The sequence below is a fragment of the Euprymna scolopes genome, chromosome 7, assembly GCF_053919585.1.
Source record: "Euprymna scolopes isolate OS-2025 chromosome 7, ASM5391958v1, whole genome shotgun sequence".
Classification (NCBI taxonomy): Eukaryota; Metazoa; Mollusca; class Cephalopoda; order Sepiida; family Sepiolidae; genus Euprymna; species Euprymna scolopes.
This window is the reverse complement of record NC_136488.1, coordinates 23,917,876-23,939,143: the sequence shown is the minus strand read 5'-3', so window position 1 is coordinate 23,939,143 and position 21,268 is coordinate 23,917,876. Positions and strand designations below refer to the sequence as shown.

General features: G+C 36.9%; 1 protein-coding gene across 1 annotated transcript in view; it reads left to right on the top strand.

Annotated features, from left to right (window-relative positions):
- Window positions 1-376: 376 nt before the first annotated feature.
- Window positions 377-21,268, top strand: part of LOC145279645 (uncharacterized) — a 28,034-nt gene continuing 7,142 nt past the window's right edge. The window contains exons 1-3 of the mRNA XM_080130875.1: window positions 377-510; window positions 13,508-13,597; window positions 18,130-18,219. Coding sequence (XP_079987001.1) covers window positions 13,514-13,597; window positions 18,130-18,219 — 174 coding nt within the window. The 5' untranslated portion in view covers window positions 377-510; window positions 13,508-13,513. The remainder of the gene's footprint in view (window positions 511-13,507; window positions 13,598-18,129; window positions 18,220-21,268) is intronic.

The following is a 21,268-nucleotide window of genomic DNA, read 5'->3' as shown; positions in this document are numbered from 1 at the left end:
ATAATGATGATAATAATCATCTAGTACATTCTTACAATTAGATATGACCCTTCTGCTTGACTGGGATATCCTGTATGATTCAACTCGATTCAAAGAGATATATTTTCCAAGCATTATCTCCTTCTAAGAAGACGATTAGGCTAATTGCCGGTCGTATGAGGCTACTCTACCTTGGAATTGTCAACGGGTCCGATCACAGTTATAACGTTTTAAATGCCCCTTGGCGGGCTCTAAGCCCCCTCACCGACACACACGTTAAATTGATTTCTGACCGTGAATGCACTGGAAAAGCAAATAAATAAATGAAATTATTTTCGGTTGTTTGTGAAATGCCAGCGAATTGTAGCGAGGTAGTTTTAACTTTATAATTATCTCCCTTTGTTTTGAATTGACAACCAAGGGAGATAATTTCAAATTCAGACGTTTTAGCTCTCATGTGGCGGTGTTTTACTAACAACCGAAAATAATCTAGTATGAAAAAACGTGTTATTGAGAGAAAAATACATATTGGTAAGTGGGTTTCATTTTGGATTACTTAACGATTGAATGAATTCAATTTTTTTCATTATTAATGAATGCATATAAGACTCTAACATAATCTATACTTGTAAGTTGATTATATGTTATTGTTATCTTTACCAAATTTACAACTAAAATAAAGTAACGAAAAAATTTTTTTAATATGGTTATTTTTGTATTTTTAAAGAACAAAATGCAGTTAACCAAGGATTTTGTATTAATATAGCGATTTTATATCTGGTATATATTATTTTTTGCCATCAAAACTGAAAGAAACTTTTTAATTGGTCTTTTGTATACAATCAAGTTTTACTTGTAGCGAAAAGGTGATAATGCTACTTTCGCCATCCTAAATTATTTAAGAGTGCTAGTGCAGTGCACTAGTAGTGCAGTGCACTTACTGATCCGCGCTATTTTTGAAATCGTATTTCCACGTTTAATTAAAGTTTTAGGTACTAGTGCAGAGAGTGATCCGGACGTAAATAATAACGTTATTATTTAAAAAGCCGTTCTTAACATGGGAGGGGAGGGTGTTTTGTACCTATTCTATACTTCAACCTTACAATTGAATAAAAAAACATATTCTAAAACTTTAACTAAACTTGGAAATACCATTTTTAAAAAATAGCGCGGATCACTCTCTGCACTAGCACCAAGTTTTATGATATGTTTTTTTTTTTATTATTCAATTGTAAGGTTATAGAATAGTTACAGAACACCCTTCCCTCCCCATGTTAAGAACGGCTTTTGAAATAATAACGTTATTTCAGCACGGATCAATAAGTGCACTAGTACCTATTTAAGAATACGAAATTATCCGTGTTTGTTTACAATGGTAATTTTTTTTTTTTTAAATATGCCTTTTTATTATTATTAACATGTATAATTCATGATGGTTTGTTGAGTCGGAAACATCATCATCCAACTGTACAGCTCGTAGAAGTTGGTTTGGTTGAGTTGGTGACTTCGAAAACTTTTTTGTTTTCGCGATTGCTAACTTCATCTCATAGCAATATTAAGGTACGTAATAGGATCACGGCGTTAATGGATTTTAGACTAATTATGGTGCTAATGCAGTAATAATGCACTTATTGATCCGCGGTATTTTTCTTTTTATATATAGTATTTTCAAGTTTTATTAAATTTTACGATATCTTTTTTAATTGTAAGGATAAAGTACAGATTAGATATAAAACACCCTCCCCTCCTCATGTTAAGAACGGCTTTCTAAATAACATTGTTTCAGCACGGATCAATAGGTGCAGGTGAGGGGTATTATTCTCATTCACTAAACAAAAAATAAAAGTATTTTTTGCACAAGATAATTTTGGATGCTAAAATAATCGATTGAAACAATTTCAAGCAAAAATGACTTCATATCTACAACAATCCTGGGAATTTCCGAGAAAGTTTGCCAAAAGATTATTTTTAATAACAAAAATAAAAACAAGAATGCTATACCTTAACCATGACCTCCACAAGAACTGTTATTGCTGAAGCATTTTACGAAAATGAAACAAATTAAAAACTAAAATTGAATTAGTAATAATGTAGGGAAGATCGTAGCTTGCCTGACTAGTGTATGTGTCATGTTCATTCGCTTAAGGAAAAAATAATAGAAATAATAATGAAAGAAAGCTAACATGGCGATGTCACTTTTATATTTGACGATCACGTGTGAGTAACCCAAACTCTAAGCAAATTAGATTATGCAAGATGCATCAAAGAAGCAGTAAAAGGAACGACTAGCGAGTTGAAAGATGGCATCTTATGCAAACGTACATGTGTATTATCAAGATTATTGAAGCTGACTCAAGATTTTAGGTGGGACAGAACACAACTTTAAAATTCCACTGAAATCAGTTTCAAACTAGAAACTATTTTGGCTTTTTATTACCTTACGTCGATAGAGGGCGAGATTTTTGATGTCTGGTTGATTCCGGAGTTTAGTGGTGTGTCAGCTGATATGTCCATCATCAATAAAATATGTGGAACTTGTGTGTGGGCTTTGCGGTAAAAGCGTTGTGAGATACGTTGCTTCAGATGCAATGGCTATTGGCTATATAGTATTGCAGCGTCAGGGAAACGTTAAAGTGGAGGAGGCATTAGCATTAGTCGCCTCCCCGACCAACTGAACACTAAGAAGCTCCCCTCCATCGCAGACTTTAGTGAGTAAAGCCGTGTCGCTTTTGGAAGTGGAAGTAACAGAAGTACTAACAGTTGGCGGAAGAACATTGAATTGCCGAGGCTATGACGGAATAAATTCCATCTGTCGACATTGAGGCATTGTCATGGATAAACAGTGTTGGGAACTGATGCAATCAAGAAACTCAGTGTTTATTTCACGAAATCTGGCGAAGCATGTTTCAGAGGTCTAAACAGATGTGCTGCTATCTCAATCGACGAGCCAGACTTTAGCGTGACGTATGATCATAGTAACAAAGAATGGACTGCATCGTGGAAATCGCAAACAGTCTCCCAGTGAACTGAGTAACAGTGTGCAAGAATACACAGTACCTTGTTATGTCTGGGATGCCGAAGAGAATGAGATCCTACAGTGGCAGTAGAATGGATGGCTGGTGCAATATTCATAAGAACTTGGCCCACCCAAGAGTGTAATTCTCTTAATGGCGACTGTGCAGGAGCAGAAGCAAAAGGTACGTCTGGTGCTTGACTACCAGGAATTGAATGAGTTTGTTGCTGATTTCACTGCCAATTCAAAAGTGTGCGCACAGAAATTAAGTCCGTGGCCGCAACAAGGAGTCAATGTGTCGCTTATGGATCTGTGAAATGCATATCTTGAAATCCATGTTGACAAGGCGCTATAGCTGTTTCAGACAGTTATTTTCAGGGGTCAGCGCTTCTTTCTTACACGGTTGGGATTTGGGCTGAATGTAGCGCCACTTATTATGAAATCTGTTATAAATGCTATGGTATCTGAAGACCATGCGATCAAAAGTGCCACATCAGCATATGTTGATGCTTTTTTCATTAATGAAAGTGTAGTTTCTGTGGTGTGCATGCAAGAACATTTTTTAGACTATAGTTTGGTTTCCAAGGATCCGGTATGATTGAGAAACAGAGCCAGAGTTTTTGGCTTGCATGTCTGGGAAAAAGATGGCACTATTCAATGGAAACGAAGAAGTCCACTTCCATGCTCAGCACATCAATCTAGCTGAACTCGAAGCGAAACTTAAAGCTTTCAATTTGGCCCTTCAGTGGGAAGCAACAGTGTTACACTTGGTCACTGATTCGGCATGTGTACATCGGTGAATTTCTGACACTTTAACTGGAAAAGCACATGTGAACACAAGAGCAGCTGGTGAGGTGCTCATCAGGCGATGATAAGAAACCCTGCAATCACTGGCAAAAGAATATGCATTGACCATCGAATTAAAACTTGTGAAATCCTAACAGAACGACGCAGTTAGTCTCACTAGAGTACTGCACAGATAAATGGATCTACTGAAGGAAGGAAGAGAGCCGGTACTCTGGAATTGCTAGGCAGTAGGACAACTGGATGGGGACCAGGTGGCTGACATCCATCATCATAGTGGACATCCAGATGTGAAACAAACTTTATATTTTGCCAGGACAGCAAGTGTCTAAAGAGACTGCTAAATTTGTTTGCCTGCAAAAACTGTCGATCAATAGATCTGACACTTGTCTGCTAGAAAAAAGGAAAACTCAGCGTGAAAAACAACTGAAAAAGATTAACAGTGGACATAACCCATCACAATGGTGAGAATTTTCTACCTATCATAGAGATATCTAGATTTGCAATATGGCAGCTACTGCGTCAAACAGATGCAACCATTGTTATCCAATAAATAGGTGGAGAATGTTTTCCTTGAGTGAGGCAGCCGATAGAAATACTGATCAACAATGCCACTGCTTTCATTACTAAAGTGGGACATATATTTCACTACTAAATTGGGACATATATCTGCGGTTACGATGTGCCTACTCACCGAATGAAAACAGAATTGTAGAATGAACTCATAGGACCGTTAAAACCATCACAGCCAGAAAGAATTGTTCAATATTGGAGACAGTCGACTGGCACATCACTCCAAAGGATGACATTTCACCTTTCACCATGCTACATAAATATCATGTTTGAATCAAAGGTATTGAAGCTAACCCACTGTTCAAACCAGAAATGACTAGAGGGAAGTATGAAAGAAGAGACGTCGTTTGAGTTAAAAAATCCACGTGGCAGGCGCACAACAAAATATAACACAGGTCGCATTACTGAAGTGATTAGCCCACAGTCTGTAAAAGTGGATGGGGTGCTTTGGCACGTTAAAGATTTTCGACCAGTAAGACGGATGCATTTATCAAGAGACAAAAGTGATTCTGAGAATAGTGATTGGCTAATCTATCTGAATTCCGATCTGCTTGACAATGATTCTGATGCTAGTAACCTCCCAACTGATGAGGTGTTTATTGAAAGCAGACAAGAGTATCTAGCATAAAAAGTTTTTTTTTTTTAAGTAGGTAAATATTTATCATTGAAAACAACTTTATTGTTGGTTATTCGAAAGATACACAACTTTTTCATTGGCTACTGGAATTTCGTATTTCGTCGCAGTTGTCTGCGTAATTAATCAGTTGTTAGAATCCTTAAGGTAACATGACAAATTTAGGATGTCCTCATTTTAGCAAATTTACCATGTAACAAATTTACATCCTAAATTTACATCCTGAGGACATCCTAAATTTGCCATGTAATATGGCAAATTTAGAATGTCTTCTTTTTCGCAAAGAATGTGTTCACTCTACTAGAAATTACAGCATTAAATTGGACACTTAGTTCAATTATACACAAATTGACTGAAGATGAGTTATACTTTGAAGTTTCTCTGAGATTGATAGGGAATTTGAATATTCAACTTGTGAAATTTCTAAGCTTTTCAGTAAAATAAGTAAAGTCATAGACAGATGGCAATGGCTATGCAGTAGCTGTCGGAAAGGTTCTTTTTTTGAAAAAAGCCAACTGCAAATAAAACAGATATTCTGATAGCTTTTGGTTTGAGATGAATCAACAGGAAATTGAGAATGAAGTCGGCATTGATTCTCACACTGTCGTGGATTGGAAACAATTTATTAGAGAAGAAGATTTTGAATAAGCTAATGTTGCTTGGTGTTGTAGATTTAGAAAATACTCCCAAGGAAGTAGAAATTGATGAATCATAGTTTTTTTAAAAGAAAACATAACAGTGGTAGATTTAGAGACGGTATCTGGGTCTTCAGTGCAGTAGAGAGGCACACTAATAAATACAATTTCATTACAGTAGAACAGAGAGATAGGGAAACAGTTCCTGATCATTTGCTCATGAATACTTCCAGCAACCCATATCATCTCTGAGGGTTGGGGCTGCATATGAAGGCTTAGACCAATACGAGAACGACATATACAAACATGCCTTAGTCATCCGTGAGAACAATTTTGTCAATCCTACTGATGACAGTGTACGCACACAAACAATTGGGCCCTATTGCTGTTTAGATAAACAAAAATATGAGGAAAATACTGGGATATATTTGGGGGTCCACCGTCTGTAAGAATGCAATTTGATTGGCTTTTGAAATCGACGTAATTAATATAAAAGAATTTTTTTAATTAAAATGAAATGATATTGAAATTGACGTAATAAAATTAGATTGAAATGATATTAAAAAACAGAATATTTTTTATTAAATACAGAAAAAACAAACATAATTAGAAATGGTATTGTTCTCAGATCCTAAACAAATTTTTGTAAGAATACATGGGTATTGTGCGCGCTTTACACTTGTTGGAGTCACGAATTAACCCTATTGATGCAGCCATATGGAGTTCATCTCTCAACAACCTTTCTATAACTTTAAAAAAAATTCCATTTTACATCATGTAATTCTTGCAATGTTAATACATGGCCAACAATTTGTTCTAAGCCTCCTTGTGCACGTTGCAGTCTCAATTTTTTGCTTATTAATGATTTAATGAGATTTACTAAATTTTTTCTTATTTTAAAATTAAGTAAAATGTTTAACTTTCAATAGCCAATCAAATTGCTTTACTTAAATATGACTTTTTAAACTTTTAAAAAATTCTTTTATAATAATTATATTTTTATAATAATAATTGCATAATTAAACAATAATTAAATTCTTTTAGAATAATTTAATTTAAAAAAAAATTCTTTGACAATAAGTTTGTCAATTTCAATAGCCAATCAAATTACATTCTTACAGACGGTGTATCCCCAAATATGTCTCATTATATCCTCATATTTTTGTTTATCTAAACTGCAAGAGGGCCTCCGAAAATTGTTAGGAAGCAGATGTTCCACCTTCATCTCATGGAATTTCTTTGGCAAAAAAAGGGAGATGTTTTTCCTCTCATAATTATTGCAATCAGGGATCAATATGTGATAGGATTTTTTTCTTCATTAATTAACAAGTCCATTTAATTTTTGCAGTTTTAACATTGTTTCATTGCTATAGTTTATTTACTTTTGGTTTTGTGTACATTAATTAACAAGTTTAATTATTTTATTAAATTTGTTCCACTTAGTTCGTTTATTAACTTGTTTTCTTTTTTTGCTTGAGTAGCTCATAGGTACGTGCAAAATCAATGGCCTATTCCAAAAATTTAACCTTTCTCTTCAGTATTCACCAAAATTCAAGAAATTAACCAATTTTAATGAATTATTCAGTATATATTAATTAACGATCACAGAATATAATGAACCCATTATTTTTACTTTTATAGTTTTAAGTACTAAAAAAAAGCATGGATTTAATTTTGCTTTTTTATGAAAATAAAGCATCGTAAATGTTAACAATTAAAATTGATAAATAATATTCCAAAGACTTAAAGTTGGGGGTGTGAGTTCTGTTATAGAAATGTTGATCTAATTCTAATCTCCAACCTTACAACATGGCAAGAAAGAAGAAGAGAAAAAAAGAAAGAAAACAATATACTGAGGATGGAGTTTAGATCCAAAATATTTGTTATAAATTTCAAGCAAGTAAAATATTTGTTTATTTTCCTTAACATTACGTTGTGATTTGGCTTTCAAGTGCACTTGATGCATATTTTATTCAAATTAAAGTTGAATTAATTGGACCGTGAAATACAAAGGAATCTTTTGTTGGATGCACGTATGGAAGCAGTACTTTCCCCTCTGTAATTTTTTTTATTTTCATCTTTTTTCAGCAGATTATTATTACTAATCTACCAGATTATCTCCAAAAATTCAATATTTGACATTTTTAAGGGATGCTCCATTTCTAACAGCACGTTCTAGTAAATCAGTTCTCCATTTTGGAAGCAGCAACTTTTTTCGGCCAAATTTCACAAATTTAACCTTTTTTGGCATGTTTTTTTTTTTTTTTTTTTTTTTTTTTAAATTCCATTTTCACCCCCAAACAAGACACTGGGCCATAAGTTGCAGAGATACTATGTAGGAGCAGCAAGATGTCTTTTCACATTACATTTGAACTTCTGCATGTCTGTACAGTTGGGAAATCAGGAACCCGGAAGGGAATTCCAAAGTCTAGCAGTCTGGGGAAGAAGCTATTAGAGTAGAAGACTTTCTTACATCTAGGAATCTCTACTATGTAGGGGTGAGATTTTGCTGCTTGTCAGGTTTGTCGGGGGTATTTACGTTGAGGAACAAGGGCTTGCAGTTCATCAGAGCATTCACCATTAAAATACTTGTAGAACAGGCAGAGGGATGCAACTTTTCATCGATGGGACAGAAGTTGAAGCTTAGATGACAATTCAGGACCTATCAGATTGGTAACTCTTTTGAACACTGTCCAGGAGCGAGAGACTAGTAGTAGATGCACCAGCCTAAATGTGACAACAATACTCGATACATGGGCAAATGGTGGTCTTGTAGAGGTAAAAGATACTTTCAGGCATAAGTAACTTTCTAGCACGTTAAAGAGAGCCCACCTTCTTTGCAGCGGCCTTGGCAATGCTCTCAATGTATCTGTTCCAACTCCTGTTTCCTGTAAATTTTAAGCCGAGGAGTTTGGAAGCAGTACTTTCAGATAATGTATCTTTAGCCATTTGAATGAAACAAGCTTAGTCTTGGCAGCATTGAATGTGACCATCTGTTTGAAGGTTAAATGGCTTTAAAAAGATTAAATTTCATTAATTTAGCCGAAAAAAGTTGATGCTTCCATAAAGGGGGATCAATTTACAAGAACATTGTATTAGAAACGAAACATTCTTTAAAAATGTAAAATATTAAATTTTTTTGCATTTTTTTCTTTGATAATGTGATAGATTAGTGACCATTCGATAATAATCCAGTGAAAAAAAATGACGACAATAAAAAAATTACAGATGGGGTACCGCTTCCATATGTGTGCCTTTTGTTGCTTTTTTCCAACATTTGTTACTGTATTTCTTTAACACATAAATATACATTTTTTTTTCTTTTAGAAGTTAAATTTGTCTTTTATCTTTGAACAAATTCAAAATTTAAATGTAAAATACAAGAAATCATTATGATAAATCTCTTTTAAGAAGCATAGAGGTTTATTTTCTGTCCACCGTTTTGCACATACCTAGTAACTCAGTATAGTTGTTCAGTACATATTTTTTGTGTATTCAGTTTTTGTTATTATTTAAATTGTTATTCATTTTTATTTTTTTTAATAATCATGAATTCATTTTTCTTATTATTTAAATTATTCATTTTTATTTTTTTTAATAATCATGAATTCATTTTTCTTATTATTTAAATTGTTATTCATTTTTTTTTTTTCATTCATGGATTCATTTTTGTTATTTAAATTGTTATTCATTTTTATTTTTTTTAATAATCATGAATTCATTTTTCTTATTATTTAAATTGTTATTCATTTTTTTTTTTTAATATTCATGGATTCATTTTTCTTATTATTTAAATTGTTATTCATTTTTTTTTTTTTAATATTCATGGATTCATTTTTATTATTTAAATTGTTATTCATTTTTATTTTTTTTAATAATCATGAATTCATTTTTCTTATTATTTAAATTATTCATTTTTTTTTAAATACTCAAGGATTCATTTTTGTTATTTAAATTATTCATTTTTATTTTTTTTTAATATTCATGGATTCATTTTTGTTATCTAAATTGTTATTATTAATTTTTATTTTTTAATTAGTTTTTGTGAATTCATTTTTGTTACTAAAAATAATCTTAGTCATTTTTATTTGAAATTGTTTCATTGTTAGATCAATTATTTTAGCATCCCAAATCATCTCTTGCAAAAAATATTAAGATAATTGTGGTCTGATAGACTAACACAAAACCTACCTTATAAAAATTTGTTTTCTAGGAGTTTTCAGGTGTGCTGAAAACGAATATCTCATTTTAAATTGGGGCTGGCAACTAGTGTTCACGATACTGAAAAGATACTTTTCTGCATATTTCATGCAGTAATGCAATGTGGCAGCCATATTATATATATATATATATATATATATATATTATATATTATATAAATTGCTTTCCGTCACCCTGGAAAATCTCATCAGTATGCCTCGTATTTAAGAATTCAGGTGATCGCTCATCTCCCTCACAGTACAGGCCAATAAGTCTCCTGTGCGTCATGAGTAAGTTGCTGGGATCTGTGTTAAATAATCAACCATCTTAGCAAAAATAACCTTCTTAGTGACACGCAATATGGTTTCCGTTTTGCTAGATCTACAGCAGATGTGCTTACAGTTATATCTCATAGGATTAGCAAATCTCTCGATGGAGGCTACCTTTCTTGGGCAATTGCTCCTGACATATCAAAGGCCCTTTGATAGGGTATGGCATAAAGGTTTACTTCACAAGATCTCTAGCTACGGTAAAGCTGGAAATGTCTTCTCAATTATTAAATCATTTCTCTCTGATAGGTTCATAAGAGTAGTGGTTGATGGGCAGAAATCAGAAGCTCTTAGTATTAATGCTGGAGTCCCTTAGAGGTCCATCCTGGACCCAACTCTCTTCCTGATCTATATTAATGATCTTCTAAATCACATCCTTACATCATTTGTAGACATCTATGCTGATGACACTACTATCTATGGTAGCACATCTAAGACCGTAAATGACCAAGTTCTCTCTGATTCTCTCTCCTCTGATATTGAGCAAGTGGTACAATGGGGAAAGAGGTGGCTTTTTAAATTTAATTATATAAAACCAAGCTTTTATCTTTACATCATCAACGTTCTGATCCCCATCTGGCATCAATTGAAATGAATGGCTCTCGTCTTGTGGAGACCTCATGTTTTGACAAGCTTCTGGGCGTGACCCTTACTCCTGATCTTAAATGGAACACCTACATTAAATTCGTTGCCAAGGCTGCTGGAAAAATGGTGGGATCCTTCTATCGATCCAGAAGATATCTCACTGCTGATGAAATTCTCTATCTATATAAGAGCCAGGTACGTCCAAGGATGGAGTACTGTTGCCACATCTGGGCAGAAGCTGCTAGAAAGGACTTATCCTGCCTTGATAGAGTTCAAAATAGACTTCGTAGCCTTGTGGGAGATGTTCTTTTCTCTTCCCTGCAACCTCTTTCTCACAGAAGAGATGTTGCGAGTTTGTCTCTGCTTTATCATTATTTTCATGGCAGGTGCTCGGCTGAGCTCCATTCTATGGTCACCCCTCGCCAAACTTTCACAAGAAACACCTGTCTAGCAGAAAACACTATCACTAGTTTCCTCCACTCTTTATCTGTGCCTAAACCTAAGTGTAGATTTCATGAACAAATCTTCTTTCTTAGAACTGCATGCCTATGGAATTGTCTTCCGTTTTTCTGCATTCGAGCTGACTACAATATGGTTGTCTTCAAGTTTTTGATGAGGCGTTCCATATAAGTTAACAAATTTACCGAATCTCCATTACTAACGATTACTATATTGTCTAATTTCTACTGTACACTCTTTAACCTTTATCCTCGAGTGGCCTCTTGGCCTTGATAAGTGGTGATGCCTATGTAAAAAAAAAAATATTTGTTCATAACAGAAACGACGTAATGAATTTAAAAGGTAATGAAGAGTTAATCTGTTTTTTAAGTAAAAAAATATATGCGCGCTTGTGCATACAACAATGGCCACCACTTATAACATAAAATTTCACATTTAAATTTTCCGCAAATGAGTAGTTTTTTTTTTTTTTTTTTTTTTTTTTGGATATTAAGCAATGTAATTCTTTAGTATGAATGGTGGCCATTGTTGTATGCGCAAACAGGCATGTTTTTGCTTTTCTCAATAACCACGCCTTTGATTTTTTTTTAATTTTGCAGAAACATTAGTCATAGTGAAAGTAAATTTTTGCCAGAATGGAACTCTGATTGCCTCCTTAGGAGGCATTATAGGGGGTAAAATTGGCCCCAAATCATTTGTTTGTTTGCACTTTTTTCAGTAACTAAACCTTGGATTTTTTTAAAAATTTTGCACAAACATTAGTCATGATGAGAGTAAATTTTTGCCAGAACGGATTTTCCAGGATAACTCTGGTTGCTCCCCTAGGGGATTGCCCCCAAATCATTGATCTATTCATTTGTTTGCACTTTTCTCAATAATCACGTCTTGGACTTTTTTGAAATTTTGCACAAACATTAGTCATGGTGAAAGTAAATTTTTCACTCATGGAAGAGGACCAGGCATGCTTGGCTTGTGGAATAAAAAATGCAATAGTGTAAATACAAAACAAAAAGAAACAGGTGATTTTGAACAAACTTAACACTTTATACAGCCTAACATCACAAGTGCATTTGAGAAGTTTTATTACCACACAAGCTAAAAGGCCCAGCATATAAAATCAACAGTAGGTTCTTTGATTTGATAGGAGTGCGTTCAAAATGAATGTTTCTTTTTAGAGCACAATATGATACTTGACTTCTGCATTTTAAACTTTAATTCAAGCCATTATAAATAAAAATAATTTTATAAAATTAACTAGATTCTCTATAGTGCAATGTAGACTACAATGTATTGTGGATTAATTCACCACAGGGAGCCATGTGAAGCTTCCTCTCTGTGCACCATAATGGGTACCCAACTAGAGCAGGCGATCAATCAATCGATTTGATTGAAAAATGGGCGATTTCACCTATTTTGATGACAATAATAATATGGAAGTATGAAACATTCGTTGATCATCATTCAATCCCAGGCAACGTTGGGTCACCCTATTAGTTTATGATATAAAAGAGAGGTTAATGACTTACATTATTATTTTCAATGCATTAAAACAGGAGAGAGGAATTGAGTAAGGAGAGGGATGGGAAAAATGGAGAAAGAAAGGGTTCTTATTTGCACTTATAGCGAAAAGTATAAGCAAAATCTTTACCCATTACGGAACAAAGATGGCATATTCCAAAATTCATGTAATTTGAAGTAGTTTTTTTTTTTTTCTTTAAAGGAAATCAAATTTTATGACATGCTCGATAAGAGAAAAAAATCAGACATCATATTTGATTGAAATCGAGAGCAGACAACTTATAAGGGCGGATAATTCTATCTAGCTACTTCTTTTTTTTTAATGGCTGCTAAAAATACTTTATCGCTAAAAATTGTAAAATTTAATTTTCTTTAAAAAAATCAAAAAACTACTTGATTAATTTTTGTGATTTTTTTTTAATATAACATCTTCATTCTTTTACAAGTAGGTACATGATAAAAGTTACTGTTCTTTAATTGTTTTTTTTAAATGAGTGCAAGCCTAAATTAACACCAAAGAGACAAAAATAAGGAGATGGATTGAGAGAAGTAGAAAGACATGAATTTTAATATAAAGATGTCACACGCACTTTTTAATCTCTTCTATTTTGGTTTTATAGCCCAAAGCAAAACTGGGTAGCCCTGCTAGTTCTTTTATATTTTTCATTAATCATTTTCTAATTCAGTTTTTGATTTTACTTTTGTGAATTCGATTCAAAAGAAATAAGTGCATGTTTCTAATCTGCTATAAATGCCCATTTTTGTTTGTCTATTTCAGTCAGTCATGTCTGACTCGATCCAAACTGATGATCAAACAGTAACATCTGATTTAATCGAAACTGAAAATAAAAAAATAGATGTTAAAAAGGTAAGGCCATCATTCAGTTATTACAATTAAATGATGAACAGAACCAGATTTCTCTTATATTCAATTTGATCACAATTATTTTCTACTTTCACGTCTTATGATTCAGTTGAATGTGCAGAAATTCCTTTGTTTTATAAAATGAAAAACAAAAAAAAAATAAAGTTTTACAGCCTTCCAAAAATTATGTAAATTGATCAAATAGTTTTATTTTTGTAAAGAAAATTATTTTTAAGTGATTAATGGGAATTCATAGGCATTACAACATAAATCTTTAAAGTTTGAGTTATCTCGCTTTGTCTCTTGAGATTGTTTGCAAAATGGCTGGTGGCAAGACAGTCACTTTCGTGTGCTCATGAAATTTAATTTTCTTATTTAAAAATAAAACTACTGGATCAATTTATGTGACTTTCAGAATATGATATTTTCATTTCATCATGAGTGCATACATCATACAGATTTATCTTTTACAGGGTGATAGACATAGAGAGGATCTACCTCAGAAACGGGCGAGAATCTTTCTCGGCAGTAGGCTGAAAAACAGAAAAAGAAAAAAAGAGGCCAAGATGACGGCTGTTGTCTTTTAAAGCCTCTGCTCATGCGTAGATCTCGAGCAGTCTCGTGTGATATATGCAAATTAGGTTTGCCCAAAACATTATAAAAGACGAGTCACTGGGAGGAGTGGGAGAAGCATTTAAGACATGTGAATAGAGAACGTCAACGTGTATCTCGTGTTGTGAACAACGAACCCTATTCAACTCAACTTGTGACTAGCGAACCTCTGCTTGATGTTTTAACCAAAAAGTTTTGCTGCTTTGCGTTAGACAAAGACTTCTAATACAAGCTATTTCGGCTGTATTCTAATCATGGCTCTAAGACAGTTTGACCTCCGACTCATACCCGAGTTCGGTGGCGCAGCAACGGACATTTTAATAGTAGAATGGCCAGAGGATGTAGAGTCAATGTGTGAGCTGTGCGAGGTAACCAAGGTGGAATGAGTACTGCCGCTGCGGCTGAAGGATACGGCTCGTGAGACATATCAGCAACTGTCGGAGGACCAACGGAGTGACCTCGAGGAAATCAAGCATGCCCTTGTAAAGGCTTACGGGACGGATTCGTTTACGGCATTGGAACAGTTCACCGCCCGCTGCCTTCGGCCAAGGGAGACCATGGATGAGTTTTTGATGGATTTGCAGTGGCTAACACACCTGGTAGGTGAAATGCCACCAAAGTGTTGGATAAAGGGAGCCTTCGTGAATAGATTGCCATGCCATGCCCAGACACTTGTGTGCAAAGAATGTTGTGACACTTGGAAAACGACAAGGACTCCGGTGCTGACTGTAGGCGGAAGCTCGTTGTCCTCTTGCAGAGAAGGTGTCCTCCACATAAGCATCGGTAGCGGGCCTGAAGTAGCTGTGCAAACTCTGATTATAGACAGGGAGCTACTTGGGTACGATTTACTCTTGGGAATGGATGCAATTGTGCAGCTGGGCGGAGTCGTAGTAGATGGAGCCAGGAATGTGATGTTCTCCCAACGCGAAGAGTGCGTTTGCACGGCACTCACCCTAGATAAGCCTGATTTTCATGCAGAGTTTGACCAGTGCACGAAGTCCTGGACTGTGGCTTGGAAGTGGTCAGATGAACAACCGCCAGAGAATTTTTTCAATAGAATGATTTCTAAAAAAAAAAAAAAGATTTCCCCCGAAGCTTGCGTAGAGTATTATAGGGAACTACAGATCTGGATCGACAATGGATGGCTGGTCCTTATCGTGAGAAGGCATTGGGGCCTCCAAAGTGTTTAATCCCACTAATGGCGGTCGTCCAGCCAAACAAACAAAAAGTGAGGCTGGTGCTCAATTATAGGGAGTTAAACAAACACATGAACCCTTTTACGGCCCCGCAGACATGTGTGCTGATAAATTACGGGAACGGCGGCAAGCAGGGTATAACGTGTGCATACTTGATCTTCGGAAGGCGTACTTACAAGTGCATGTACACCAGTCACTCTATGGCTTTATCAGACAGTTCTGGTTAAAGGGAAGAGATACTACTTAACCCGTATGGGGTTCGGACTCAATGTGGCGCCATCAATTATGCAAACAATTGTTGACACCATTCTGGCTCAGGATGAGCGCATAAGGCAGACAACATCTGCATCTATTGATGACGTGTACATGACTGAAGGGGTTGTATCCACGACACGTGTAGAGGAGCATCTCCGCAACTTTGAATGCTCAGTAAGGAGCCGGAGAGACTACAGGATGGCGCACGGGTGTTCGGTTTACAAGTTCGGGGAGAAGACGGCGTCCTGCATTGGAAACGGGGAAATGAAGTCCCACACATGCCCTGCGATGTCACGCGAAGAAGCATATTTTCTTGGTGCAGAAAATTGGACACCTCCCTGTGGGGGGGTTGACTTCGTGTTGCGGTGGTATTCATAAAGAGGAGATCGTCTGAGGTCACCATGATGTGGTACACGACGCCCCTCTCAACACAATGCTGAAGGAAGTCCTCACCAGAGTGCACAGGGAGCACCCTACACGGGGCAGATGGTGTTTAGACAGCCGAGACCTGAGTGTGTGGGTTGATGCGAGCTCTCTTGCCATGGGTGTACCAATAGTTCATGATGGGGCCGTGGTGGAAGATGCCTGCTGGTTATGCCCAGAACGGGACTCCCAGCATATAAACCTGGCAGAGCTTAATGTCGTCATCAAGGGGATAAACCTGGCGATCCTCTGGAAGTCGACTACCCTGCGACTATTTACAGATTCTGCCTGCGTCCACAAGTGTATTTCGGACACCCTTACCGGAAGGGCCAGAGTACGAACTAAAGCTACGAGCGAGATGCTCATCCGATGGCGGCTCGATACCATCATGAGGATCAAAAAAGAATATGCGCTGTCAATAGAAATCTCCCTGGTCAGATCCAGCCTGAACGAGGCCGATTGTTTTACAAGAGTTCCCCGCAGATGGATTGATGCCACTAGAAGAACCATCAAACCCATACAATCGGCCTGCGTCCCAGCCACATGTTCTGCTCAGTTTGATTGAATCAAAGAAGTCTACCACCAAAGTGGACATCCAGGGATCAAGCGAACCTTGTATTTTGCTAAGTTGGATGACCCTGAAGTATGAAAAGCAGACGTTAAAAGAGTGGTTGAAACCTGCGTGGCTTGCCAATCTATCGCTCTGCATCCATTTGCTCAACACTCATTGACTGCAGCCCATCTAGGTTTGCAATATGGCAGCCGCTCCGCCGACAAGATACAGCAGCAGTCATCCGTCAGCTAAACGGCATCTTCCTTGAACGTGCCCCTCCCCCACGGGGATACTAACTGCCAACGGCACCACTTTCACCAGTGAACAATTCAGAAAGTTTGCCGATGGCTGGGGAGTATATCTGTGGTTCCGATGTGCTTACATACCGAGCAGGAATGGGATTATTGAGCAGAACCACAGGACTGTCAAAACTATCACCGCTAGAATAGGCTTTGCGGTGTCTGAAGCAGTTTATTTATACAACGTGACCCCAAAGGATGCTGTATCACCCTCTACAGCACCAGCCAACACATTGTATAGGTATCACGTTAGGGTGAAGAGCATAGAAACGAACCCAATACCTAAGCCGAAAGTAATTGGAGGGAAGCTGGAAAAGGGGGATGTTGTCTGGATCAAGAACCCATGCGGTAAATGTATGACTCAGTATGAACTTGGACGCATCACTGAAGTGATCAGCAAGCAAGCAGTGTGTGTTTATGGTGTGCCTTGTCACATTAAGGACTTACAGCCGACAACACAATCGCGGCTACCTGTGAACAACGGGAGTGAGTCTGACTCCGAGTCAGGGAACAGTGAGACATCGCTCTGGTTTACAGCAGCTCCCTCAGAAGGTGACTAATATCAGTAGCCTCCCAGTGGAAGCGGTATTCTTCAAACTCCAGTCTGCGAACAAGAGCTTAAGCGAAGAAGAAGCATGCATAGTTCCCCTTCAGAGAAGCACCCGGCGACAGCGATCACCACCCCGTTGCTATTTCTGTGATCATGAGATCAGGAGGGAGTGTGATAGACATAGAGAGGACCTACCAGAGAAACGGGTGAGAACCTTTCTCGGCAGCAGGCTAAAAGATAGAAAAAGAAAAAAAAAGAGGCTCAAGATGGCGGCTGTTGTCTTTTAAAGCCTCCGGTCACGTGTAGATCTTGAGCAGTCCATGTGGTATATGCAAATTGGGTGTGCCCAAAACATTATAAAAGGCGAGTTACTGGGAGGAGTGGGAGAAGTATTTAAGACATGTGAATAGAGAACGTCGACGTGTATCTTGTGTTGTGAACAACAAACCCTACTCAACTCAACTTGTGACTAGCGAACCTCTGCTTGATGTTTTAACCAAAAAGTTTTGCTGCTTTGCGTTAGACAAACACTTCTGATACAATTTTCTAATTCAGTTTTTGATTTTACTTTTGTGAATTCGATTCAAAAGAAATAAGTGCATGTTTCTAATCTGCTATAAATGCCCATTTTTGTTTGTCTATTTCAGTCAGTCATGTCTGACTCGATCCAAACTGATGATCAAACAGTAACATCTGATTTAATCGAAACTGAAAATAAAAAAATAGATGTTAAAAAGGTAAGGCCATCATTCAGTTATTACAATTACATGATGAACAGAGCCAGATTTCTCTTATATTCAATTTGATCACAATTATTTTCTACTTTCACGTCTTATGATTCAGTTGAATGCGCAGAAATTCCTTTGTTTTATAAAATGAAAAACAAAAAAAAAAAGTTTTACAGTCTTCCAAAAATTATGTAAATTGATCAAGTAAAGAAAATTATTTTTAAGTGATTAATGGGAATTCATAGGCATTACAACATAAATTTTGTAAGTTTGAGTCATCTCGCTTTGTTTCTTAAGATTGTTTGCAAAATGGCTGGTGGCAAGACTACTAATAAAAACTACTGGATCAATTTACATGATTTTCAGAAAGTGATAGTTTCGTTTCATCATGAGTGCATACATCATACAGATTTATCTTTTACAGGATGAGCAGAAAGTCCTTGGACTTTTTAAAAATTTATGATAAAACATATTAGACGTAACTTAAGATGTCTTTGAGTATGTCAAACATTTGGCTACACTTTTATCCTTTTGTTTTGCTGTAGGTATATTTTAAAAACATTAATTGTGATGTCTAAAATGATCTAGCGAGAAGCCGTCATTCAGCTCCAATGTGCGGGGAAAATCAACTCTGAGATTATTAAGGTCTTAAAAGTTGCCAAATCGACCGTATACCATGTTGTGAATAGATTTAAGGAACTTGGCATCTTTGGAGATCGTCCTAGGAATGGGAAACCTTGCACTGCTTGAACAAAGAAAGTGATTAATGCTGTCCGAGAGATGGTGAGGAGAAACTCGAAGAGATCAATCAGACAAATGGCTAAAGACGTGAATGTGAACTACGGTTCAATGAGAGCCAACCTAAAAAATGAAGATGAGAAAACGGCAGTTTCTCACACCTCTCTAAAAGCAAAAGAGACTTGAAAGAGCACATTCTTCCCAGAGAACTGAAGGCAGACATGGCAGTGCAAGAGGTCATTTTTTTTTTTTTCAGACACGAAACTCTTTACAGCTGAAGCTCAATTCAATAATCGGAATGGTAGAGTTCATGCAAAGCCTTAAGCAGACATTAAAGATTCTGTGAGAACAGTTTACGACCATCAAAAACCATCTCCTCTGATTTTTGTGGAACAGGGGATTAAAATCAATTCAGATCGCTATATCAACGAGGTTTTGTTTCCAGCTCTTGGAGAGATGAAAAAAAACTTGAAAGATCAGTTCTTTACCTTCCAACAAGATGGTGCACCATCTCGCACGTCAAGAAAGACTTGGGATTGATGCTCACATGAACTTCCAAGATGCTAGAGCAAGGAAGTGTGGCCTCCCCCATTGCCTGAGTTGAATCCCACAGACTTTTTTGTGAAGTCATTGTTGGAAGCAAAGGCCTGTTCCATTGCTCACCCCAATGTGGATGCTCTGAAGCAATTGCTACAGGTCAAAATCCCCCAGGATGAACTACATGCCTCGGTCGAAAATTTCCGGCAGAAAATTAATTGTTGTAATTTATTTTCAGTTTTGCAAGCTATCATTGTAACACCTTTTTGATGAAATTGTATTTATTTTATATTAATAAATCGTTTATAAGTTGGTCCAAGGACTTTCTGCTCAACCTGCATGTATGTATACATATATAATATATATGTGTGTGTGTGTGTGTGTGTGTGCTAGGGTGGAAAGAAATTTTGAAACCTGGGATGTGCTGGGTAAACACAAAGTGGGCAAGTGTAATAGCAATGGGTTTTAAAATCAGTAACGCTGTGTTTCAGCAGAAGGACAAATTCAAGACAACTTGCATGCATCCTGGTTCCAAACAATGGCACTTGATAGACTATGCGTTAGTCAGAAAACGTGAGATGAGGGATATCTGCAGTGTTCGTGTCATGCGTCGTGCAAAGTGCTGGATCGAGCATCAGTGGGTCTGTGCAAAGATTAAGTTTGTTGTGAAGCCCAAGATGAGGGGACCTAGTGTGGCTATCCCAAAGTGACTTAATGTTGACAGTCTAAGGGACAATATTGAGAGGGAGAAACTAGTTAAGGAGATGGAAGAAATTGACTGTGAACATTCTTGGCCTGCTTTTAGGGAGTCTGTCTGTGAGGTATGTGAGAGAGTATTAGGTTATTGTGAGCGTAAACATCAGGATTGGTTCAATGAGAATGATACTGAAATTCAGGCTCTGCTTGATTCAAAGGCCAGGGTGTTGCATGCTTATCTCGGAGGTGGTTTGGTGGATGGTGAGCAAGATCGATTGAGGGACAATTTTAAGACGATCAAAGGTGAGGTGCAGGGGAGGTTGCGAAACATACAGGACGAATGGTGGAGGCAGAAAGCTGAGAAAATACAGCTGCTCCAAATTCTAACAATACCAAGGTCTTATACAGCCTACTGTGTGCGTTTATGGACCATCCAGGTCACCTATCACTCCATTGCGCTCATGGAATAGTGGGGGTCTTCTTCGAGACCCTACCGACATTCTTCATAGATGGAGGGAGCATTTTGATGACCTCCTGAACAGGCCTTCTTACGTTGATCAGGAGTTTGTTAGGTCGGTTCCTAGCAATCCAGTCAAGGATATCTTGGTAGAGGTTCCCTCTCTCCAAGACGCTGAAGCAGCTGTCCATAAGCTGAACAATGGGAAGTCCCCTGACCTGAATTGGTTGCATGCAGAGATCTTTAAATGTTCTGGGCCCAAGATGATGCAACGCTTGGCTGTTGCGGGTCTCCCGTGCTCAGGTCAGCAAATTAACGGCTAACTTCTTCAGAAACTGTGACTCGTGATGTCAAGTCTACCAGGAGTCCTTCACATGGATTCTCAGTGTCTTTGTGTTGAATTCTGCTGAAAACCAAAAGCAAAACTTTGCATGCGCCAAGAAAGAAGGGTTTTCTATCTACGAAAAGTTAATTTCACAAAAGTTACAGATTTTTACATATGTACATCGTTCAGTTCACCAAAACATTTTACGTCTCACAAATCTCTTTCTTCGTCACTGGATGGTTGGCGGTCAGGATAAATGGAGAGCGGGTCGCCGGGTGCTCTGGGGAGCGGGTGTCGTTCTCTTG